This window comes from Chelonia mydas, chromosome 2, assembly GCF_015237465.2.
Source record: "Chelonia mydas isolate rCheMyd1 chromosome 2, rCheMyd1.pri.v2, whole genome shotgun sequence".
Classification (NCBI taxonomy): Eukaryota; Metazoa; Chordata; order Testudines; family Cheloniidae; genus Chelonia; species Chelonia mydas.
This window is the reverse complement of record NC_057850.1, coordinates 198,820,316-198,845,763: the sequence shown is the minus strand read 5'-3', so window position 1 is coordinate 198,845,763 and position 25,448 is coordinate 198,820,316. Positions and strand designations below refer to the sequence as shown.

The following is a 25,448-nucleotide window of genomic DNA, read 5'->3' as shown; positions in this document are numbered from 1 at the left end:
GAAGGTGGCTCGCGTTTGGCACCTGGCGGAAGGAGCCGCCCAGTGCCAGGCAGCGGCAGGAGTATCAGCAGCGGGCGCTGGCTGCTTCCCCGGGCTTCCTTCCCGCCTCGGGCTGCGCGCCTCAGACCCACCCTGCCTCAGCCAGGGGCTGTCAGCCCGGCTCCGCGCTCCTTCCTTTGTGTGCGCGAGGGGGGCTGAGGCGGAGGAGGAGGAGAAGGAGGAGGGGGCGTGGGGCTGCGCCCGGCTGTCAGCGCTGCCCGGCAGGAGGCGGAGGCGCGGGGCGGGCGGGACGGAGCTGGCGGGGGCGGCTCTGGGCACGGCCACCAGGGAACTCCCCGCGCCCCAGGCGGAGAGGAGGCAACTGGAAGCGCCGCGGGGCCTTTTCCCTGCCCCGCTGCCGAGCGGCGTCTGCACGCAGAAGCAGCAGCAGCAGAGCCCTGCGACGCCTGAGCGGCGCGCAGCCAAGCCACCGGCCGCAGCTCGCTCGCTGGCCGAACAGGAAGCGCTGCCCCGGCGGCGGCTGCTTCGCACGGTGCGGCGCCCGCACTTGGCAATGGGCTGGGGACAGCGGCGGCAGCCGGGCAGCAGCAGCAGACGCCGGAGTAGCAGCGGGGCTAGGAGCTAAGGGGCGAGGAGGAGGGAGGATGGCAGCGTCCAGTAACTCCAGTTTGTCCGGCTCCTCGGTTTCCTCCGGTAAGTTTCTCTCCCCGCATCCCCGGGGTTCGTTTGCTCGGCAGGAACCTCCCCCGCTCCCCCCGGCTCGGCAGCCCCCCGGTGCTGCTGCTTTGCAGCGCTTCCATGCCGCTGTTGCCTTAGTTTGTTTTCGTTTGCCAGGGCGAGCGTGTGTCTGTGTCTCCCGCCCCGGCATCTCCTGCCTGCCAGCCGAAGGGGGGAGCGGGGTGGGGAGGCTGCTGCTGCGGGCGGTGTTTTCCTTTCACTTCGCAGGCAGCGAAAGGAAGCGGGGGAAGAGCGGGATAGAGACACACGTTGGTCCTGGCTGGGTGCTGCGGGGCAGAGCGACGGCGCCTCCCGCGGGTAGCGCGGCCGTGTGACAAGTCAGGTAGCCCCCCCAGTCCTCCAGCGGGGATGGGACGCTGCGCCCGAGAGTGAAGGGGCAGCGAAGGGGCCTCCGGCTCCGGCCTCGCCGCGGTTTGTTTCAAGACGCCGCGGTTGTTCCGAGCCAGGGACATACCTGCGCTTGGGCACTCGCCGTGCAACAGGGACTACTCAGGTCAGCTCCCTGCCCAGGCAACGGGGTCGACGGGGCCGCATTGGCAGCCCCTCTTTCTGGGCTTTTTCGCGTCCCTGTGAGCCGGGGGTGACGGGAATGGGGTAGGACTTCCCCGATCTCCTCGTGGGCTGGTGGTAATGCCTTGGGATTACTGTGAAAGGCGGATTTGTCATTATTTCTTTACAGTGTGGTAGTGCCCGGCAGGGCCTCGGCCGGTCTGAAATGCAGAGGAATACGAAAGTCCTTGCGCCAAAGAGTTTGCAATATGCAAATTACCAACTGAAACTTTTAAGAGTCGGGTTGCTTCTTTCTTGGAATTCATGGGTTCTCAACCTTGGAGGTTGGGAAAAGGTTTCAGAAGATCATGACACCCTCCCCCCCCCCTCCACCAGCCTTTTTTAATGGCTAGATGGGGGGGGGGGGTCTTTGATACTTTTTTCTCTTGTGACATGGGGTCATGACTTGGGAAGGTTGTGATCCACTGCTGTAGTTGATCATTTGGACTAGTGAAGTAGCAGAAGAACTGAGAATGATACAAAAGTAGTACCATTGCTTCTCTGAGTATGACAGTTTGCTAATCACAACAGCATATCTGGAAAATAATTCCTTCATACTTTCTTCTCAGCTCATTGAATCTTTATAATGACAAATCTTTAAATTATGGTTGACAAGAAATTGGAAATAAATCAGGTCATGATAACTAAGAGAGAGAAACGTTTAGGGGTAAATGTACTCACTGTACTTGTGGTTTGGTGCTTATGCTCTTTACTCCAAAATATTTTGAAAACCAGAGCCAAAATTCAAGCACTTATTCTAACCATGAGAGAGATTTTCCAAAGACAGAAAATTTATTGAGCATGTAAGCTCTTCAGGACAGGGACTGTCTTCTGCTCTGTGTTTGTGCAGAGCCTAGCACAATGGGGCCCAGTTCTTGTTACCCATTAGGCACTACCTTAATAAACATGATTAATAATAACAAAGTCATCAATTATTGGGAGTGGACCAAAGCCACACTGGCTGAATTGGCCTTCAACACTGGTTCTCCACTTGTAAGGTAACTCCCTTCTCTTCATGTGCTGATATATATGCCTGTATCTGCAATTTTCACTCCATGCATCTGAAGAAGTGGGTTTTTTACCCATGAAAGCTTATGCCCAAATAAATCTGTTAGTCTTTAAGGTGCCACCGGACTTCCTGTTGTTTTTAAAGTCATTAAAATAATCAAGCTGTTTTCATTCTACTGATAACTATAAATATTTAGCAATAAATAAACTTAATTATGATGGTAAACATGACAATTGTATTCCTGTGATATGTAAAGATGGACTAGTGTGTAGTATGTATCTACATGATATACGTCACCACTTTCATAAAATAATTTACTACCTTTCACTTTCACACCTTAAAACTTTAGGTCGTTATTTTTTGTGGTTATAGTTTTAACTAAATGATTTTTTCTGTCTTCTTTTTTTTTTTAAAAGCAAAGGTTCCTACATACAGTAAAGTGTTCAATATTAGCAGCCCCATCATATCTGACTGTGTGGAGCCACATTTTGGCTGTCTGTGGTTTCAGTTCTCAGAACTCAGCAAGTCTTAGAGCACTTTTTTAATGTCATCTAACCACATATGTTTGGTTTTAACTTTATTCCAATAGAATTATATTTGACTTCAACTTACCAAGATGAAGTCTTGCAAATGATATATAATTATTATTCTACACAGCGGAAGTGGGCAGGTTATGTTATATTTTACTAATCTTAGAGGAAGTGTGGTCTAGTGGTGATAGCAGAATGCTAGGGGATAAGACTCCTAGCTCTACCAGTGACTTGCTGTTTGAGCTTAAGTGAGTCACGTACCATCTCTGTAGCTTGGTTACCTAGCTCTAAAATAAATATATACACTAACCTACCTCACAGGAAAGTTCAAAGTGTAAATAAATTAGTGTTTTTGAGATTTACCCTAGTACTAGGATAAAATATATGTGCAATTCTAGGTGAATCGTTGTTTGTCTACATTAGGGATTTTCCTGTTGGTTGTTGAACTGGTGCAACCCTCCTGAGTAGATGTGCTGTGCCAGATGGATACCAGATTCTGGCCAACTTCCTAATAGTTCGGCTGGGGAGAGGGCTTAAGTAGCTTCTTTTCCCCAGCACCCCTAAATGATGGGTGTGCTGCAATCTCCATCAAGAATTTGTCCAGCCTGGGCTGTGAGAGCACGCAAGCAAGGGCTGGCCAAAATCTGATCCATGAGGAATAGAAATATTGCATGTTTACAGAGTAATAATAGTGGAAATTACTGCTAGAAGGACAGATGGGAAGATAAGTTTGCCTTTTTAACATAAATTTTGGTGGGACAATTTCCTGCTTTTCTGACCTGCAGTTCTTAGAACATTGCTAGTTCTGTTCCTCAGTGGGTGCCAAAGTCTGGGTACAAAGCTTATATTATAAAAAGATGTCAAGTTGAGCATGGCTCTGTTGTAGAGATAACATAGTTTATGTTCAGTTCTGAGGAAAAAAGTACTTTATACCCACCAGCTCCCAAAGCCTAAGGACACATGACTGCACTTGACCATCTGCAGTGTAACATTTTCTCTTTCCTATACCTCCATTGCTTGTTAGAGAGGAGAAGTGTATAATAATGGCTCAAGTATGTTTTGTTTGAAGAAGCTGTGAAAGAATTTTACTGTTTTGACATTTTGCGAGCCCTGTTATGCTTTCTGATCTATTCTGTTAGCTTCTATCAACTTAATTGGGAGTCAAAAACATAACTTGGGTCTTCTTTAAACAGTCAAACAGTCATTTTAAACATGCTTTACAAACATTAATAAATTAATACTCACACCACTACAGTTGTTTTACCGACGGGGAAACTGAGATAGAGTGGCATAACCAGGGCTACAGAGGGATGTAGTTTTAGAGCCGTAGTTAGAACTCAGAAGTTCTTTGGCCTAGTCTTTTGCTTTAATAATTAGAGAAACCCCCCCCCCCCACACAGAGAATTAACATTCTCTAATATTGGTCTCCTGTAGCACTACTGTCATGTTACTAATTATAGTCTCAATATTGTTGGATACTAGCTTGGGGCCTGATCCAACTACTACTGAAGTTAATAGGAGTCTTTACATTGACTTCAGTGGGAACTGGATCAAGCTTTAATGCAAAAGAGTGGGTGGAAATGGAGACTATTTGTGCTGTGTTTCCTCAAGTTTTATGTCACTAGGATCTGAGAATTATAGATGCTGTTCTTTAGGTCAATTTTTTGAAAATACCTAAGTCCCATTGAAAGTTAATGTGACTTATGCACTTTTGAAAATGTGGATTATTAGTCACAAAAGACAACATTTTCAAAAGCATTTGAGGTAAACGGTACCGAGCTATGTGAAAAGGAGGAGGTAGTGGTATTAAGCAGTTCCAGTCAATATTCTTTTCTGGAGCCTTGGTGGATCTGCACAGCATATGGAATGTCGAAATTACAATTACTTCCATTGTGAATGTCTTCCTAGCTTCCCAGCAAATCTCCCATTCAAAGCACCCAGGTGAACTGCTGCTTTACACCATTCCCACTCCTGTACCTGCTCTCCTCAGGAGTGCTGATTCAGCCATCATCAGTACCTTTTCTTCCCCTTATGACACCATCCCCTGCTTAGGCTGGCTCCCACTTTTACGCTTCAGCCTCCATTCTCTCCTGCTCACTCTTTGCTCCCACTCATGGGTCTGCCTGTCATTTTACTAACCCCTACTCTAACTCCTGGTCTTCCCCTCCCAACTCAGCATTCCCTCCCTCCCCCCATGGTGACACAAACCATCCACACCTCCCACTTCAACTCTCAGTACTATCCTTCCTGCTCTCCCCCAGTCGTACAGGTGGCTGAAGCTTTGTTTATAACTGATGAAGTGCAGGCTCCATTCTCACTTTCTATGGGACATAATTTCCATGGTGTATGAGCATCAGGTGAAGAGAACTCTCTGTTTCCTTTTCCCAGTGGGCTTCCACTCTTCTGTATTTGATCACACATGGATCCCGTCCCAGAAGAATATTTTGCACTCTTTGTCACTTACCAGCAAGAGGGTATTGCCAGCAAGAGGCTCAGCCATGTTAATTTTAATAACTTTTATTAAAATACAGTTGATATGTTTAAAAATGTTTCTCATTCTGTGCATATTCAGAATGCTGTTCTGAACAAAACTGGTTATACTTTCATTTTTTGAAAAGAATGGATAAATTTAGCTTGTTTCTTTTCTTATTTAAAATACTAGTCTTAAAAAAAATTAATTATCCATCCTGAAGTTTGGAATAAATATCTTCAAGTTTCATTGGCCAGTGGTCCTTCATTAATCAACAATGAAATGTATGATTTATAAAAACAATTCTTGTAATAAATCTAAAAGGGTCAAAGGCTATTTTTATAAATGAACTGATATATTTTGTATAAAGACAATCTGATTGCAAACGAGGTGGTTTTACATATAGTGTGTATTGTGAAAAGGTGTGCAGGAAAGACTTAGCACATAAAGAAAAATATCAGGCAATTCCACTAACTTAACAAGGTCAAAATAAAATATTAAAGAATAATGACTCCCTGGGGGGCCATGAAGATGCTAAGACGTGAAATAGGCATATATTGTAAAAATGAAAGTCAACATAAGCTGATTTTAATTAAGATGCTAGCAAGTGAAAAGAAATGAAGTTGGTATTGAACACAGATTCAGCAAGATTTTAATAGGGAAAAAGATTAGTGAGTGAATGTAGGTTTATTCTTAGTGATGTAATAGAGATAGTGTTATGAAAATGGAACATGAAAATTGGATATTCTGCTGATAAAGTGCTACTTTTGATTGTAAAATGGGTAGTAAAATTCATTTTCCCCTTTTTCTCCATGCAGTGCTTCTGCTAACTGTAGGGTTTAATCTTGACTTTAAGCTTAGAAGTCATTTGTCATCTGTGTTTGAGGAGACTGATGAACCTATAATTCAAGAAAAAATACAATAAAAATTCAAAAGAAAAAAGGCCCAAGTGTCTAACATGATCTAATGACAAATCTAAAATTTACTTACTAACTGTATTGATTGCTGACTACTGAGGATTAATATTAATTAGGTAACTGTTACAAGCACCTCTGCATTAGAATTTAGTTTGTATTTATTTGCTGCATAGAAAAAGTCCATTTTTCTTCTTGATCGACTTGTCTCAAAGACATATGGTTAGAATCAGACGTCCAGTGTTTCACGCTGTCGTTATGGTGATCATTTTGGATCCCTGTTAAATTGACGAGGTTCTTACCTTCTGTTTGGTGCTAGGGAGGTTTAGATGTGCCCGAACGCCCATGAGATTATAAGGGACTCTTGAGAGTGAGACCTTCTGCACTATCTCATACATGGTTTTGCCCATACTGTTTTTCAAAAGGATTTTTTTTTCAGTAAACCGGTTTATGTCAGTCTTAAACTGTAATATTTTAGCTAAAGATTTAGTTAGAAAACATGTTAATTGTTTAAAACAATTGTTTTAAACAAACAAAAACGTTCCTTATTCTGAAGGGCAATGATGACAATATTTTTCTTTCTGCTCTTTATGTGCTGGCAGAAAATATTCTCATGCTGGGGGGCCAGTCTGTTGTTCCTCCATGTCTCTTGCTTTGTAGAAGAGAAGAACTAGGAGAATTATATCTTCAGGAGAACTATATATTAAGAAATGCCACATAAATATTGAACGAAAAAGCTTTTGTTGCAGAAAAATGTAACCGGATTTGTACTAGAAGCTATAAATCTATCATTTCGTATACATCACTGTCTGTACAGGTGTATTCACAATTCATCTGAGAATTATATACAGCAGCTAGCGTAAATGCATACTTTTAGCTTCTATGAATAATAATCCATTCTTGCACTCTTTTTCTGACCTTTGATTTTGAGAATATAAATTTGAGTTTTGCATTTAGAGATGGTTGTTACTAACTAAGAATCATACATAGTTCAGCAACAATAGTTTCATCACCTTGTTTTACTCAGCAATAATCCAGTTCCAGAGGTGGGAGAATTAGCAGTTTATTCCTGGTATAAGGGAATTAGTGTTGCAATACACTGCTACAGTAACATTGGTGTGCTTTAAGGTTTGCAGATAATACATTAGTACGTGACAATATGGACTCCTGCCTTTGGTAAGGTAAATATACAATAGAAAAGTTTTTAAAATTTAGGAGAATTTGAAGGTGTAGGGTGCTGTCTCAATATTATTTTTTAATAAAATCAATACAGTAAGATTATCCTCAGAACAGACCATTTTTTCATTGAGCTGATATCAGACATTCTGATTCTCTTTGGTCAAGATGGCTTACTTGTAGCATAATAACTGATAATATAACACATGCTAGTTGAGTGCCTGTCTGATTATAGGATGTAATCAATAAATCAAATGCCAATCCCTGTTACTCTGTGTCAAGTCAGATTTCTTCACGTCAATCTCTAAGATATTACAAAGTATTTTCATGTTGTTGTTGCACCTTGCCATCTCCTCAGCTCCCATTTAAGCATTGATGTTCTTAACTCCTAGAAATTGTGGTAAAATACAATTCTGTGTTTTGCTACCAAAAGAAGGAAATGGAATGGTGGAAATGGTATAGAACACCATTTGCTGACCCTCATTTGCCACCTTATGTGCTTTCTTAAGGAAAGGCATGCTCAGCTGAGCTGCTGGAAGTAAACTATGTTTTTGGTTTTAAAAAAATGACTTGTTGATCATGCCAGTCACTCACCAGTGGACTAATTTGAAAATCCAAAAACACTTAGGTCCCTCTCCTGCAAATACTTACGCGTATGTTTAACTTCACTCATATAAGTAGTCCCATTGAAGTCCATTTAATGTAAATTCCTTAATACTGCACCTTACTGAGCATTGTGAAAAGGAAGGAAGGCTGAAAGGTGGAAGAATGGCGAGAATAGGTGGGCGGAATTAAAATTGATTGGTTGCTCTTAATTGAATATTTCTGTGGCTTTTAGTATGTGTGTGTTTTTAAATTGAAGTACTTTGCCTGAGAATAATGTATATGAGTCTTGTGTAACTAAAAGCAACCAGTAAGCCAATAAACTAGCAAAATATCTCTTTTTGGGGAGATTTTGATAATGTTTATTCTCTCTGTCATTTAAGCTTTAAAAATTCTGATGTCAGTTGTGGTATGGAGAAGAGTGAGTGTATGTGTAAAAGAAAAGCTTGTGTTTCTCATGACATATTTGACGTTTAACCTTCCAACTGATGCCAGCAGCAAGTGATCTACGGTAAATCTATCAAAGATGGAATTTTCTGTGTAACTGTTTATAAAAAAAATTCTTGTATATGTTCTGATCAAAGCAGTGTGCTTTTGTATCAATCACTTTTGTTATTTCAACTTTAAACATATTTTTATCTGCATATTTCATGTAGGTTGCAGTGTAAGAATGAATTAGGAAATTACAATATTTTGACATATTGAAAGATTATTTGATTACTCATTTGGGCTCTTTTCAAGGCACATAAGGGAACAGAACAACACTTACCTTGCAGACATGCTGAGAGGGATCAAGTGAAGGGCAGAGACTGCTGTACAGTATGTTTCCTGGTGTTGTGTGGTTCTTATGCAGCACTTCTGTTGCAGAGACGCAATGTAGGAGGCATGGTCTGCTGGAAAGTGATGGGATTCAGTCACTTCAATGTGGAAAGTTTCCCTTTAAAAGACACGGAATTTGCTGAAATATTTTTCTGCTGCTCTGAGCAGTATTGAATCAACCTGAAAGCCAAATGGACCACTTCAGAGATGTCATATTTGCGCAACTGATGGGGGAAGACAGTAGCAGCACAGTGACAAGCCAGCCATTTTCAGCATTTTCAAGGTGTCCAGGTGACAGGAGAAAACAATTTGTTTACCTGTATACTGCTGAAGTTCTGCAGGATTTCCATTGTGATTTCCTGCAAGTTTCAGGCCTGTTGCAGGGATATGAGGCTATGCCTCCTGTCACTTCTGCATGTCCAGCAGGCCATTCTTACTAAAGGGAGCATGCAATGAATCCTTAAGAGCACTGATTGTCTTTCAGATGAAACCTGCACAATTGTGCCTCTGTGTGTAGGAAGGGGAGGATATATCCTTGTTACTATTTTTAAATAAATGTAATCATATGTAACATATTTTTGCAAACTTTATTATGCTCTACTGATAGTTTAAAAGGCCACAGATATACTGCAATATTTTCACTTGATATTAATATAGGATCAAATTCTGTCTTCCATAATGGCACAGAGGTACATGACAATGGAAGATTATCTATGCCTGTATTCTGGCTGGCAGTGCCCCCCACACCACCCACATACATATTATTCCAGTTAGCAGGGCCGGGCATGGGGGGGGGCAAGCAGGGGCACAGAGCTCCTCCAACCCTGGGGCCGTGGCAGGGGCACAGAACGTGCCCCTCAAAAAGTGGTCAAATTTAAATTCCTGCACATATCCCTACCAGTCAGGAACAAATATAATCTGTGTGTTGTGTAAAGTGCTAGTTGCTATTGCTGGGTCAGATAGCATGAACATACAACAAATGGGCAAACCCTGCCATGATATAGTCAACAGACCCTGAAATATGGAAAAGGTTCTTGGGACTGAAATGTGGGATTTAGAAGTTCTGTCTTGCAGATCACACAACATACTTTGTAGTATAAACAATACTATAGTATGTAATATAGAATAGCCTTGTGGTTAAAGTAGGGGGTCAGGAGTGCTCAGCTCCCTCTTCCTAACTCTGCAACTCACTTTGTGTGCCCTTGAAAAAGTTACTTAACCTCTCTCTGCCTCCATTTCAACCCAAAGTGTAGAAAAAATCATAATAGGCCCCTCCAAATAATGATATATGCTTACAAATCATTAAATAACTCAACATCTGTGTATTTATTTTCACTCACATTTAAGTGCACTCAAGTGACTTTTTCAAGCTTTTTCCTCCAACCATGAGGGCTAAAAACTTACATGAAAATTTCTGCTTTCATTTTAAAAATACAGTAATTACAGGATTTCATGTAATCACAGCTGGGACTTTAAGAAAAATACTAAATATTGTAAGACCTGTAATAAAAATCATGGGAGTTGCCAATACCTCATTTACTCCTCTGTAAAATTATATTTACATATTTCACAGAGGTGCTGTGAAGCTTATTAATTGTTTGTAAAGTTATTTTGGTGAAAAACCCTATATAAGTGCACATTGTTAAAGCCTGACCTAACAAGGTGTTGAGTTTCTTCTGCTCCCAATGAGGCTGAGGTGGTAACTCAGTTGTTTGTAGGATTGGGAACATATTTATCTATTTTTATACAATCACCATCATAATAGTATCTACTGTTGTTAAGGGCCAAATTATTATAGGTTTTATGGTGAACCAAAAAGGGAATACTGATACATAACACATTCAGTATTTCTTGTATTCGCACCATGTGGATCAAGAATAAACCAGTTCCTCTAATGATGCATTTTCAAGAATTATGCACAACATTTAAATTATACATAATTTGTATAAATGTTTGCTTACTGAAAAAGCAGGTTCTTTTTTCTTCCCATTTCCAGGCAGGCAGACTGAGATGATGGACAGCTTTTAGTGACATGCTATTTTTATTCTACAGTTGTTTTATTTTGAAATTCGAAACCTCTGGTTAGGTTGGTTTTGTTGCTCAAACCAGTTACTGGGGAAATTAAAGTATACTGCATCCTATAATGTCTTTACATAAATTTGACTCTAATGAAGATTCAGTATTTTGATTCCAAGCTTCCTCTAGCAATGAAAGTACGAATTTGATGTATCAGTGGATAGTGTAATTTTTCATTCAAGCTCAGTGGATAACAGTAAATGATTGGACATGATTTAAACAAGGATGGCTGCCTTGGATAAAACTTTAAAGCTTTGGATCAAGAATGCTTGAGGCTAGGAGAAAAATTAAAGACATGGAAATGGTGATAGAAGGGCATGCTTCCCCCCACTTTTCTTTTTGCCTGAATACTACGAATAGTTCTAAAGATGGAATACCTTTGAGAAATCAAACAGATGAACTGGAAAACAATCTAGATTAGTAAATGTCAGGTTAGTTGGAGTCCAAGAAATTATGTAGAAAAAGAGTGTCTGATTTTATTTAATGTAATAGGAAGGTGAGAATACGTAATTTTCAATTCCCTTTACAAAGTGGTGTGGTGAGTCAGACAGCAATATTTAACAGAGGTAGATTTATAGTTTTTAAATTATAGACTCTGGTCACCAGTTTAGTAGCAGCTGAGTATATGTGATTAAAAGAGAGAGTGAAATCTTAAGCCTAAATATACACACTGATTAATATATTACTAAATGTTGTGTTAGTGTAGTCACATGACCTTGTGCTCTGATCCCATCACATCTTGCTGGGTGCGTATGTGAATGGGAGACTTCCAAAGAACACCTAACAGCTGCAGGAAATGGTGGTAGTTTAGTATGTACTCTTCTTCCCTCTGATTGAACCAGCATCAGAGTGTAGTGTTAAGGGGTACTGATCTGCTGGAGGAAGATGTGTTCTTTTGAATGAGATTTTAAAGAGATTTAAGAATCCTATAGCACTCTTGAAAGAGTAGAGGGTTATAATTCGGTGTCCTTCAAAATTCCAACTCAAGCAATTACACTCTGCTTGTTTAAATTCCACTTGAGAAGGCAGAGGGAATAGGTATTCTTCACAAACTGTTGTGTAGTGTTGATGTGGACTGCTAACATTGTTGATGTTGCATTGTTTTAACTCAGAAGTGCCCGTATTTAAATGCTGGATTAAGTGATCCAGTATCGCCAACTCCTAGTGTGATGTTTTCGTTTTGTTTTTTTATTGCAGATTCTCCTCATAAGATTAGCTTTAAAATGAATGCTTTCACGCAACCAAACTTGGTTTGTTTTCAGCCATTTTTTTCCTCCATTCACTTCTTTATCCTCCTCCTCCCAGTGAAAGACCACTCAATACCTTGCTAGATTCTGATGGCACAGATTCTGATTTCAGTTATACTAATGTAAGCCTGGAGTAACGTCACTGAGATAACTACTTATAATCTGATGCTGACATTCCTTGATCAGATTTTTTCTGATAGACATTTCAGAACATATTAGTTGCTTGGTATCTATTCCAGGTGGTTTGATGCTGTTAATTTCTAACACTGTTAAAGTACCACGTGGAGTGACAGCTGCTGAGGTAACTACTTGTGGTTCTTTTACTCTTTGAAAAGCAAAATATTGTAGACATGCAAAATCTTTGCAAATGAGCAAGGACATATGTGTCTGAATTTTGCATATTTTCCTTGTTTTAACAAAAGTATATTCATGGGGGAATATTATCTCATTTGCGGATATTGAGTCAACAAAAAATATTTTTGAAACTTTTTTGCATATCTGTAATATTTTTGTTAGCTTCTGAATAATATTTTCTTTCCAACTCCCCTACCTTGCCATATGGAATAGAATTTTGAGAAATATGCTTCCAGTCAGAGGAGCTCTCTGATAAACTCTGTAGTTACCTCAGTTTACTATATCGCATAATTGTCTTAGAACCTTCATAGTCTATGTAAATACAGGCATTGGCCCTCATTTGATCTTGCTTACACTTGAATAAAAACGAGGTAAATCCTTGGAAGTCCACAAATGAAGTAAGTAAAATCCACTTAGTCATGTCTAAATACTGGTAACATAATAGCAGAATTTTCAGAAGCCTTCTTGATCCATCGCTAACTTTGCGCACTCAGCAGCTGACCTCCCGGTGATCTGCTGCACACCATCTATCCATCTCCTTGCTGGTCATCGCCTTACTATGATGTCCCACCACTGTTCTTTTCCCGATAACATTAATCAGGTGTACAGAGAAAAATAACCTCATGTGATCAACATGCATAAGTTTGTACCTGTTGATTTCCAAGAACAAAGTCTGCTTCGTGCCAATATTTCTCATATAAGTATTAGTCCTCTTTTTCCATCCAGAGGATACAAGAGTCTTCACTAACTTCACATCTTAAATGCATTAATTTCCCAAGATTCACATTCATAAGTCGCTATGGAAAAAATTAAGCTTTTCACCAGTTGAACCTATGTACCTTTCAAGATGGCACAGTTTTTCCACACTTTCATATGGGAGGCTATGGCTGAGTGAGCCATCCCCAGTCGTCTTCTGATTTCTTTGGAGCAGGCTTCTTGGTTGTGTTTTGTCCAAAAACTACAGAAGGGAAAAACTAGTATATGTGATATCAGGCTCAAGATCATTTTACAGAAAAATTGGATGAGAGGGAGTTATTTTAAAGCCAAACACACACATTTGACCAGTCTATCATGACCCTCAAAAATCAAATATATAGTCTTCAAAATTTATACTCCAGGAGCCGAGTTCTCTTTTGGGAACTTCATTTGAGTTAACAGACTTACTCCAATACTCCTGTTTCTCCCTTGAGGGCAAAAAAAAAAAAGCCAAGTGAGACTTAGGCCTGATATAATTTTCTTTCAAATCAATGAATCTTTCTACTGGGACTTTAGTGGGAGTTGGATAAGGCTCTTAGTTGCATTCTTGTGAGCATAAGTTTTATGTATGCTATCATTAACTAGGTCACCTTGTACTAACCTAATGGGCTTTTATATTCTTTCAGTGTGACACATGGGTTAGGTTAGGTGGAAAATGTCTAGGCTAATCTTTAAATAAATGCACAACCAATTACCCATTTTACTTTTGAGTGTCAAACCCTTGTATACTTTTGTTTCAAAATGTATTTGAACAGAAATATTTAGATGATGTGTTATAATCTATGGGTTACATATGATGAGAGTCTTCATTTTATTTCTTGTTTTGCCATTGATGTTATATATGACTGTGGCCAAATCACAGTTGCTTCCCTTTTAGTGATTTGGTTCCTTGAACTGTAAATCTGAGTAGAAGATCTTGGTTAGATAATTGTGTTTTTCTATTGAGCTTCCCTAGCAATAGCACACTGTGACAGTCTGATTCTTATTTACACTCCGGTTCCTTTACATTACTCTGGCAGTGAAAAGGTGCCTTAAAGTCATTGTTATAATTTCTTACTTCACTCTGCCAGAATGGTGGAAAGGGGCATCCATGTAAATGAGAATTAGGCCCCACGTGTTTAATTTAAATGAGAATTAGTAGTCTGTTGTATACAATATATACTCTATCTCTGTGTTGAGTTTTCCTTTGGACGCTTTTGATTTTTCTTTCATTAAAATATTCAGGGAAACATCAACTCTCTGTATGCAGTGAGCTGTATGGAGCAGTTTGGACTTGGCGCACTATTGGCGAGTGGATCCCTTGCATCTCTAAGCCAAAGACCAGGCTCAGTCCTGGTCCTTGCACTCCCTGCCTGTGTCAGTGCTTGTCATCCAAAAGTGGTATTGAGAGGCAGACCGGAGTGCAGTTCTAACTAGCAAAGCTGGCCCAGCACAATGCACCTGTAAAATGAGATTGCAGACGTTACATTTTCCCTGCTTTCCAAAGCAATTGTGCAGACAGTGCCTCTCTGTGTGCTACTGCCGGAACCATGAATTGTGGCTAAAAGCCATAGGCTATATTTTTTGTGACAATGGGTTCACTTAAATACCAGTTTTCAAAAGTTTTACTGGTTCTGCCCGTATTCCCCATTTTATACGTACACAATTTCCAGTCCGTAGAAACATTTAGTGTGTGTCCACTATTGATGAGGATAGAGTCGGAGAGTTTAGCAGAAAGAATAATTTGTACATGTAGGAACTGGGAAATCAAACCAGAGTTTTTCAGATTCTAAACTAGCAATATTATGAGAGACTCCGGAGGAAACCTTCAGTAAATTCATATCCTGTCTAGTTAGCGCCTTTTAAAAAGTGTCGATGTGTAACAGTGTGTTCACAGAGCCACGCAGTCTTGTGGTTGGTGTGCCTGACTTTCAGTCCCTTGCTTCCCTGGCTGAGTTGCCTCAGTCCCTCAGGAAGTGTGGAAGGGGAATTCTTCATCTCCACTGGGTCCCAGCCCAGGGCCCTTTGTGAAGCAATGCCAGTACGGTCTTCATAGCAGAGTCTATGTCCGCTGCCCTATGCTAATTCCTATCTGTCTCTTAAGTTTGGGGCATGGCCTCCGTAGTCCAAACAGTCTGTAGTGGCTTGCTTGAGTACCGTCTCCTTGTGGACATTTTGCAGCATTCTGTTGCGGCCTCAGGTCCCTCTGGGTGAGTTGGACATAAGATTGGAGAGGCTTAACCCTGCAATGTTTCTAAAGTTAAATCACACAGTTCACTCACTGCTGGATGCTCCTCAGTCTCCTCAGCAGTCTCCCTTGGTCAGGGATGCAGTGCTTTTCTCCAGTGGCTGTCCGGTGTCTTGTGATGCTCCCCTTATGTACGGAGGGAGCTAAGTCCTGCCTCTTCACCAGTCAGCCCAGAACTGAGCCAGGTTTTCTCCTTTTCTTCCCCTTCCAGGCCTGGCATTGTCCGCAAGCCAGTTCTAGTCAAAAGCTAGTTTATAGTTTATAGCGGGGTGGAACTAGCTGGGCCCATAGACTCTCTTTAACCCTTTTCAGGTTGGTGTAAAGTTTCTCTGCTTCATCACAATATTATTATGTGTTGATTTATTTTTATCAGATATTTATGGTAAATATGAAGTCCATAAATATCAATTGTAGTTAATTCTATAACCAAGCAAACTTTGCCCTCCATCCTTTGCCTCTGTAGTAATCTCCTGTAAGGAATTTATAATGGATAGACCATACAGTACATTCTGGAAATAGAAAACAAAGTTGAAGCAGGTTTTCCATTGTGAGATCTTATTTGATCTGAGGAAGAAATTGAAAAAGGTTATCCCTCAATTGCTACTCAGCAAGGCAACACTGCGTGCGTTTGTTCTTTAAATCTAGCTAAGATTGCTTTTGTGTCCAAGCAATCTCTAAAGCTTGCTCTCGAGTTTGGTTTACTTTTAGGTCTCTGGAACTCTAAGATGATTCTATTAGTATGATAGTCTACTTATCCTGTGTTGTTAGAAATATTATTCAGAGTTGAGTATGGGTGTCGAGACTAATGTTTTTCTTGGAAGCATGAAAGACCGGCTCTTAACATACAGATTATTGCCATATTGATTGCTATGGCTTTAGCAGTCAGATCAGTGTCTATTAATAAGGGCCCTTAATCAGCGTGGCACCTACATGGTCTAAACAAGTTTGGTAAGGTATTGGAGGATTGTCATTTAGGTGCTCTAAATGTTTCCATATATACAAGCTTTTAGATATTTAAACAATTTGAGGATATTTAGATCAGGATGCATCTATTGTTTGTGTGTAGTTTATTACCTGACATTCCATAAAACAATTACTGTAGTGCTCAAAGAGAAGAAAATAGCAAGCCATTTAAAAAAAAATATTGTAATTCAGTAAAGAGAAAAATTTCTCAGATACCAACTCATCAAAAGATTAAACTTAAAACACATTCTTTGTGAAAATCAAAATGATACCGTTTAAACAGGAAGTGATTGCATAATTAATATGTACCCAGAGTCCTCTGCCATCAGATCCACCATGCATAAATCTTCATGATTTTCCATTGTGGGCAAGAAACACACACTTTTTGAAACCTCTTTAAAACCAGAAACAATTTATCTAAAATTAAAACTTCAGCTGTCTTTACATTTCCACAATTGGTTTCCATTCTAACTTGCATTCCCTTATAACTTTCTGAAACTTTCATCTTTGCAGCTGTTGTTCATAGAATTGGTCTTTGCCAGAATATGAATTTTGGTTTCAATGCTTTTAGAGCGCCAACCGATTCAAGGAAAAAAAGGGAAAATAATTAATTAATCATCTTAAGAATTTTGACGTTGTATAGATTAAACGAACCTGAATTTTTCAAGCAATACTGTCGTCATCATCTTCTTTTTTTTGGATCCATTTTGGAAACAGAGGACCAAAAATTACACTGTTCTGTGAGCTATAATTTTGTTCGCAAAGTGGGAAAAAAACAAGATAATCAGAATGAGGTAATTGTAAAAAATTTGGGGTTTGTCTAATATGAGAACATACACATACTTTTAAAACCGGTCAATAGTTCAACAAAATTTAAGTTTCTGGGTTCAAGTTGATCTGGAATGGCTTCATAGAATGAAGTGGGGCACATGCTAGGCTTTCTTTCTCAATCTGATACATTCTCCACTTTGTTTCACTGAGCATTTTTCATGCTCTTGATCCCTGAAAAAAGAACTGCTTACAACAGTAGCTGGATGGACATAAAATGACCAGCTGGATTTTATAAGGAGAGGGGACTTAAGAGACCACATAGATATTAACTATTTAGGTCTTTTGGAAATAGAGAGAATTCAAAAGTAAACTTAAAAAACAAAAAAGGTGAATAATGAAATGTCTTCCAGAAAACATTTTGGTAGACCAGTAAAAATAATTTCAGGGTTAGTAAACTTTCCTGGGAATTGGTTCTGGAAAATAGACAGAAAGGTTTTGATCTTGTCACCAGGCCATCTTACCCGGTCTGTGCTTGCATTTGCTGCTGCTTCAGTTTTCCCTTTTGGGTGCCTCAGTAATCCCACAAAAGGCAGTCTCTGTCCAGTAAACCAAAGGTCAAAATGAAAACAAAATGCCCTTTGGTTATTGTGCCCTCTGACCAGGTCTCTCAGAATCCTGAATAAAGTCTGACACCACAACACAGTGTTCATGGTCTCATCTTTGCCATCGTCTTGGGGTTCCTCTTCAGTACCGATTGCTTTCCCTCAGCATCTCTCTTATGATTCAAATGCTAGATTCAAACCCATGTGTCTAGAGATGTAAAAGCTAGTTTATATACAAGAGAGAGCACACTGTCTAGTTCTGATTTAAGTTTTTTATATTTTTTCAAAAAAATTGCAATTGGAGGCAGAGACGTAGGTGAAATAACATCAATGCTAACAACATTTGTGGCTAATCCAAGAAAACTGGTAAATGAAAGATGCTTTCAGTTGACTCAGTTGTCAGCAATTTCTAGACGTGCTGAGCAACTTTAGGTCCCAATGACTTCAATTTAAAATTCTTGCATTCCATGTTTGCATCTTGCAGGGGCTATAATTTTAGCATTTTTAAACAATATTTGTTTAGTAAGATGATTAACTACTTAAGTCTTCCATTAATTTGTAAGATAGCAGCCCTTAAACAAAACAACTTCTATGGACAAGTCTGACATTACCATACGTGTTGATTGATGTTAATGCCTTCCATACATAGTGGACATTTAATTGATAAGGAAATTAAAGCACCTCACTGACTCACTAATACAGCATAAAAGGAATTTTGGGGTTAACTGCAGCCACAGCATACAGCATGATCATGCAACAGGTTAATGGGGAAGCAAGAAAGACTTGTATCTTATTTGAACTACAGAGGGGGGTTGTGAGTAGGCAGAATTTTGGGTAATTGGCAAGGATACTGCAGTTAACACCTTCTCTTGTGTAAAAAGAGTCATGAAATCTTTAGTGGTTCAAAGTGTTCTGTGCCTTTGTTTAATGTTTTGCTCAAAAGATTGACACATCCAGCAACACAGTGCCCTCTAATATCATGTTGTGACACTGGTTCAGTAACAAGTCAGAAGGAAAATACCACCTACTGAATCATCACCAATCCACAGGCACTGACTGGCTTGCCTTTCGTAATTTTCCATCCAAATGCTCACCAGGACCAACTATGATTATTTTTTGATACTTGGCAAGGTCAATGTTCATGGTGTTATGGCTGCATCAATAAGGTAGTATTAACTAGAATATTGGAGGTAAAAGTATCTAGCAAAGTACTCATCTATAGAAGTGGCTCATGCTTCAAAACAGAAAATATGTATTTATAAACATTGCAGTACAGCATTTATTTCCAGGATATCAGATTGTAACCTCAACATTTGAATTAAAAGCATGGATACTCAGGCACTGTAGTTCATAAATGTATGTAAACACACTCATATTTTGGCAAAACATCCACTTACTGTACAGTGTAGGGTATTCTAGGGAGATTTTTTTTATTACTCTTACAATCATTTGATATATATATTGGTGGAACATTTTTATTTTTTTGCAATTTCTGTAAAGTGTTGTATGGCTTTTCACTAATGTGTTGAATCTGATCATTAGACCTGTCGAAAGCTGCAAGGCTGGCCTGATGTTATCTCCCCTTAATAATGCCACCAGGGTATTACTTTGCTGCATTGTTTAGTACAGGAAACTGCTTTGCTTTTCATTTATAATTCTAGCCTTGCTAAATGTTTTGTTTTGAAGTCATGTTAGTTTTGACAGTTTCCTCTGCATTTTGAAATATCTACAAAAAGGGACAAGGTTATAATCAAATATTTTTTGGTAGCCTGTATTTTTCAGTTAATTCTTGCATGTGAACTTTTGCTTTAGTTACACTGTATGTTCAAGTGTGGTTATGGTCAGAAAGTAACAACATAAAAATAGCACCTTCTTTCTCAGCAGATCGTTCTGTATTTCTTCAGGTCACGTCTGCAGTTTTTACTGATTATTATCTGAAGTTTTATACTAACACTAGCACTAAGGAGCCAATTCAGGTATGTAAAAGTGAATTTAGGTCTGTTCTGTTTGCACTGAAAATAAAATAGTCAGCCATTGTGAAATGCAGAACCTTTGTTACTGGTGATGGTGGAAGAGGCAGAAAGAACAGAATGCGCTTGACTTTCAGATTCCAGTTTGAGTCATCTCCTGATTTGCTTACTGAACATATTTGATTTGGAAGTAATTAAGAATAAATATGCATGCTTCAGTGCCATTTTAATAATAAGAGATAATAGTAATATTTTTATAGCTCATTGTGGGTGAAATTATGGCTTCATTGAAGTCAGTGGCAAAACTCCCATTTACTACCATGGAGCCAGGATTTCACCTAAAATGTTCAAAGAATTCTTTTAATTAATCTCACAAGTCCCCTGTAAGCTAGGTGGGTAAGTACTATTACCCTCAGTTTACAAACTGAGATAGAAAGATGAGGTGACTTGGTCAGTGCTGCACAGGAATCAGCTGTGGAGTTATAATCCTAGCACAGGACCTAATGACTCAATCTTGTGCTCATTCCTGCATACTACACTGTCTCTGACAGAGTAACTTTTCACAGTGTAAGTGCATGTTTTCTGGCTTGTTTATTTTTCTTGACCTTTTCATTTTATCATGGACTTCGCTAACATTATTTTTTCTAGTTCATTTATAGCAGTTCTGTTTCTGACTAACAGATATACTCTCATCCTTTTATGGCCATAACAGAGAACACTTTTAAATCATTCTCCTTATTGAGTTGGCTGCCTTCTCTCTGCAAGATGTGAGCATCTTTATCCTTTCACTTTTGTACAGTTACATTTAACAAATGTAGTTTAATTGCTCTGGTATCACCTTTTCCATAAAACTTTATAAACTTTTGTTGTTATTGAGTAATTCATTTCTGAAAATAACTTTACTTATCTCAAATCTGTTTTCACATTGATAATAGAATACATCTACTAACTGTGTGAATATTGGTTGAGGTACTTTCCTTCAGATAGAAATAAGAATTTACCCAATTTCTGTATATACTTATTGTTATAGTGCTGTAAATTGAAGACAGTTCAGTTGTATAATGTGAAATTCATAGACATGGTTTGGTTCTACATTGTATCCTGTACAAGAGCCTCAGTTATTCTTATAACAAAGATACCCTAACACTGGTGGAAGTGGCAGTTCCATCCAGTATCTTCACTGTGCCAATGGAAACTAATAATTTATCTTTTAAAAATTCCTAATTATTTCTCCAACCTATGTCTTGCCCTACTAGCTCTGTTTTAATGTCCTACATTCTGCTCTATCAAATGTTGGGGGTATTTTTGAGCATACTGGCACATTATTGTGGTTTAATAGGTATTAATTGCTTTTTTGAGGAAGGAGGTTTAGCATGTCCAAAGCTCTGAGGTACCTCTTTTTTTTTTTTTCCTGCTCCATGCTCAAGTCCCTGTTCTTCAGCAATCTTTCCCTCAAAGGATAAATGACCAGGGTGTCCCTTTAGAGCCAATCAGTCTTCTTGTTAATTGGCAGGAAGGTTGCTATTCAGTAAAATAAGGTACTCCCTTCTCCAGGGAAGAAACATAATGATCTGCAACAGTTTCAGATGCCTTTGGGGTGAGAGACCTGAATAAAGTTCTGAACATAGGTTTCTGTGTGTAGTACAAAATACTATTACCAAGCCATCCCTGCATGAGTGTCTCTAGCATTGTATTTCTCACACATATAGCATGGTTGTGCTATAGTATGGAGTTTTAATTCATTATACGCAAATATTAAAAACTGAACATCCGTTGTTTTCCACTAAACATTGTAATTAGAGATGCGCCAAAAGTGAAACCTTGATCCTGAACACTTTTGCGTTCTGGAGGCATTCAGATTTGAATCCCTGGATCCAAACCTGCCCCTGCCATTTTGAACCTCGTCAGATCCGAAACCAAGAACGGCCTGTCTCCTGATTCCAGTTGGGTTGCAGCCAGAATCTCATGAGGAAAGCCATTTTTACAACATTTCAGCCAAAGGTGGTATAAATCTCATGAAAACAGACGATCCTGTGAGATTTCTGCCATTAAATATAGGGGAAGTCTCTCACGATAAACTGTTTTCACAAGTTTTCTGCCACTCTGGGCTCTATCTGTTAATCATAATTTGGCCTCAAACCTGAACCTTGATTTAAAACTAATACAGGTGAGTATTCAAACAACTCCCTTGTCCTATGTCTCATTTTAACTTGATGACACTACTAGCATGTTACTTTTCAAAAGGATAGGAAGAGGGAGAACAAAGTAAGAGCAGCCATGTGTGACCTGCTTTTTATATTTATAATATAATATAAAATAATGAATTCTATGACCATTCTCTTACCTCTATGGCCTCTGTAACAGACTGAGTCCTAATCATGATAATCAGCCACATATGTGGAGACTGAGATGATGCTCAATGTGATAGTCTGCCTTCTCCTTTCAGCCTGGTGAATGCCGCACAGAGGATCTATGTTTAAAAACTGGGAAGCACTTACCAAATCTGTGGGCTATTCCAGAGTCACATGCAGGGCTGTGAAACCCCTGGGATTGGTACCATTTCCTTCCTTCCTTAGAATCATAGGACTGGAAGGGACCTCGAGAGGTCATCTAGTCCAATCCCCTGCACTCATGGCAGGACTAAGTATTACCTAGACCATCCCTGACAGGTGTTTGTCTAACCTGCTCTTAAAAGGATGGAGATTCCACAACCTTCCTAGGCAATTTATTCCAGTGATTAACCACCCTGACATTTAGGAAGCTTTTCCTAATGTCCAACCTAAACCTCTCTTGCTGCAATTTAAGCCCATTGCTTCTTGTCCTATCCTCAGAGGTTAAGAAGAACAATTTTTCTCCCTCCTCCTTGTAACAACCTTTTATGTACTTGAAAACTGTTATCATGTCCCCTCTCAGTCTTCTCTTTTCCAGATTAAACAAACCCAGTTTTTTCAATCTTCCCTCATAGGTCATGTTTTCTAGATCTTTAATCATTTTTGTTGCTCTTCTCTGGACTTTCTCCAGTTTGTCCACATCTTTCCTGAAATGTGGCACCCAGAACTGGACACAATACTCCAGTTGAGGCCTAATCAGCGTGGAGTAGAGCAGAAAAATTACTTCTCGTATCTTGCTTAAAACACTCCTGCTAACACATCCCAGAATGCTCTTTGCTTTTTTTGCAACAGTATTACACTGTTGACTCATATTTAGCTTGTGGTCCACTATGACCCCCAGATCCCTTTCCGCAGTACTCCTTCCTAGGCTGTCATTTCCCATTTTGTATGTATGCAACTGATTGTTCCTTCCTAAGTGGAGTACTTTGCATTTGTCCTTATTGAATTTCATCCTATTTACTTCAGACCATTTCTCCAGTTTGTCCAGATCATTTTGAATTATAATCCTATCTTCCAAAGCACTTGCAACCCCTCCCATCTTGGTATCCTCCTCAGATTGAATTGCATTGAATACAAAATAGGAGTTTAAGTTCCTCAGTTACATTTATGCAATGCCACTGGCTGTAGTAGGTTTGCATGGGCATAAAAGGGGGAAGAATTTGACCTCAATCATATTATGCCTCAAGATGTAGGGAAAGCATCCAGATAGGCACGGTGTTTAGATCCAGCATTCTCTCAATAGGTTCCAAAAATATTAGCCAGAATATTACAGAAGTTGATCACAGGTTTCATTTCAAAATTGTGAGTAATCATTTAAATCCAAGTGTACTTGATTTTTATGGTGAAATTTAATATTATTGGAAAACCATTTACATTCATTCTCACTCTTTCTAAATTGTGAACGGGCCAGATGGTGCTGTGCTATATATGAGGAAAGCAATAATTGCAGCTCTGAAAATGAATGACTACTTTTGGTGGCATGACACCAATTTTATATGAAAATGAGCCCCAGTTTATTGACTGAAGCATGCACAGGGAAAGAGGGGAGTGCGCTTACGTCTCTGCTTCTCCCTCCTGTTATTCTTTATGTATTTTAAGAAATGTCTTATGTAAATAAGAACCATTAAAGACAGGTATTTTGTTTTCTGTTGACGTGTCAAAAAATCCTTCGTCTCCTCCCAACCATTTTAGAAATCTGACAGTTTTGTTTCATTACTCCTGCTCACAAGTTGTACCTTCTGGTAATTTGGTAAAAAGTGTTGTATAGGTTTCTTCTCTGCATTTTCAAGGATATAACCCCTCATCAATGGCGACTGGTGCCCATATATAAGGGCTGAGACTGGAAATTAGATACTACCCTCTCCCCTTTTTTCCCCCTCTGCCCCAAAACAATTATTTCTGACCCCACACATGCAATCATTTCTGATCTCCCAAATAAAATCAACCAGCTAAAATATTTGCTCCCCCTGTAAAAAAAAATTCTGCTCCCCCAGCTCCTCTGCTGTAATTCCCACCTCTGCTCCTACTTAGCATGAGCAGGCTAGACTCTGTTTCCTACCACCCTCTAGACTCTGTTTCCTACCTCACCAGGTGACAGGCTCCCGGTCCCCTTTAATATCTCCTCCCCATGTCACAGGTTGCTCCTGCAGGTCACAGCTTCCCGCTTCTTCCTCTTTTGCCTCTTTCATCAGAGGTCCCTAACTTCTGTCTCCTTGAAATTCAGGCTGGCCAGCTACTCACTCCGTCTGTCTCAGCTTTCCCCTGCTTAGGGTCTTAGTACTGTGCCTGAAGTAAGGGTGGAGCTCTTTCCTGAGGCTTCCCAGCCTCTTTGGGGCTTTCCTGTTTCACAGGAGCTTGGAGAGACAGGCTGTGAGCACGTGAAGTTCTCAGTCCTGCTCTGTGCTTTCAGTGGAAGGATGAGTTCTCATGGAAGTTAGGCTTCCACCAGCTCTGTCTGCCCCTTACTGCACTCAATGGTGCATTTGTGCTGCAGTTGGGAGTGTGATTGCAGCATTTGTATGCATATCTGAGCTGGCTTTAGTTTAGCTATCTCGGGTACCAGTCGCAGCGAAGAAGTGGCAGCATGGACTTCAGCACAGGCTAGCTGCTCAAGTGCGTACTCAGGGGCCATGACGGGCTTGTACAGCCCATGCGGCTGTGGCTTCACGGCTGTTGCAAGGCTAGGTCAAGGCTAGCTCAGCTACCTCTACATGTGCTGCAGTCACACACTCCCCCAACTACAATGTTGACACACTGTATGGTGTTGCACTGAAGAGCTAGAATCTGCCATTTCCTAATCCCTTCCCTGACTCACCCCTCCTGTTCTAACCTTTGTGCTGTGCAAACGGAGGGAGAAAAGAAAGCTATTTGTTTGTTTCAAGAGAGAGAAAAAGAAGAGGGGATTTAATATAGGGGACGAAGCCCTGTTCATTCCTCAGGACCAGGAAAAACTGTTAGGCTATTTGATCTTCAGGATGTAACTTTCATTAGATTAACGTTAATCAAATTGGGTGAAACTTGCAGTAACAATTTCAATTTGGGAGAGGCTATAAGCCTTGTTTTTCATGGTTTTGCAAGTTTTATGTAAAAGCTGATTTTAAAATATATTTTACATAGAGCCCAAACAAAAGTAAAATATACTTCTAACTTGAACAACTTGACATGCATCACAAGTTGTATCTTTTTCTCTTGTTGCCTTTTTCAGAAGCTAGTCTAATTTTTAAACTATTATAATCTTAATTTGCTTGATTTAGCAGTTTGAACTACGGAACTGAACTGTGTAT

The 25,448-nt window shown here is 39.7% G+C and overlaps 1 protein-coding gene and 1 long non-coding RNA gene across 3 annotated transcripts in view; one reads left to right on the top strand and one right to left on the bottom strand.

Moving 5' to 3' along the window:
- Nucleotides 1-269: 269 nt before the first annotated feature.
- Nucleotides 270-25,448, top strand: part of CHN2 (chimerin 2) — a 194,760-nt gene continuing 169,581 nt past the window's right edge. The window contains exon 1 of one of the 2 annotated variants that reach the window (XM_007053641.4): nucleotides 270-693. In XM_007053641.4, the coding sequence (XP_007053703.1) occupies nucleotides 645-693 (49 nt within the window). In that variant the 5' untranslated portion in view covers nucleotides 270-644. The remainder of the gene's footprint in view (nucleotides 694-25,448) is intronic. The other variant, XM_037890493.2, reaches the window with a different exon arrangement.
- The window catches only part of LOC119565392, a 46,742-nt gene continuing 26,654 nt past the window's right edge, over nucleotides 5,361-25,448 (bottom strand). Inside the window, exons 3-4 of the long non-coding RNA XR_005224015.1 lie at nucleotides 8,759-8,926; nucleotides 5,361-6,195 (exon numbers count right to left, since the gene is read on the bottom strand). This is a non-coding gene — a long non-coding RNA (uncharacterized LOC119565392). The remainder of the gene's footprint in view (nucleotides 6,196-8,758; nucleotides 8,927-25,448) is intronic.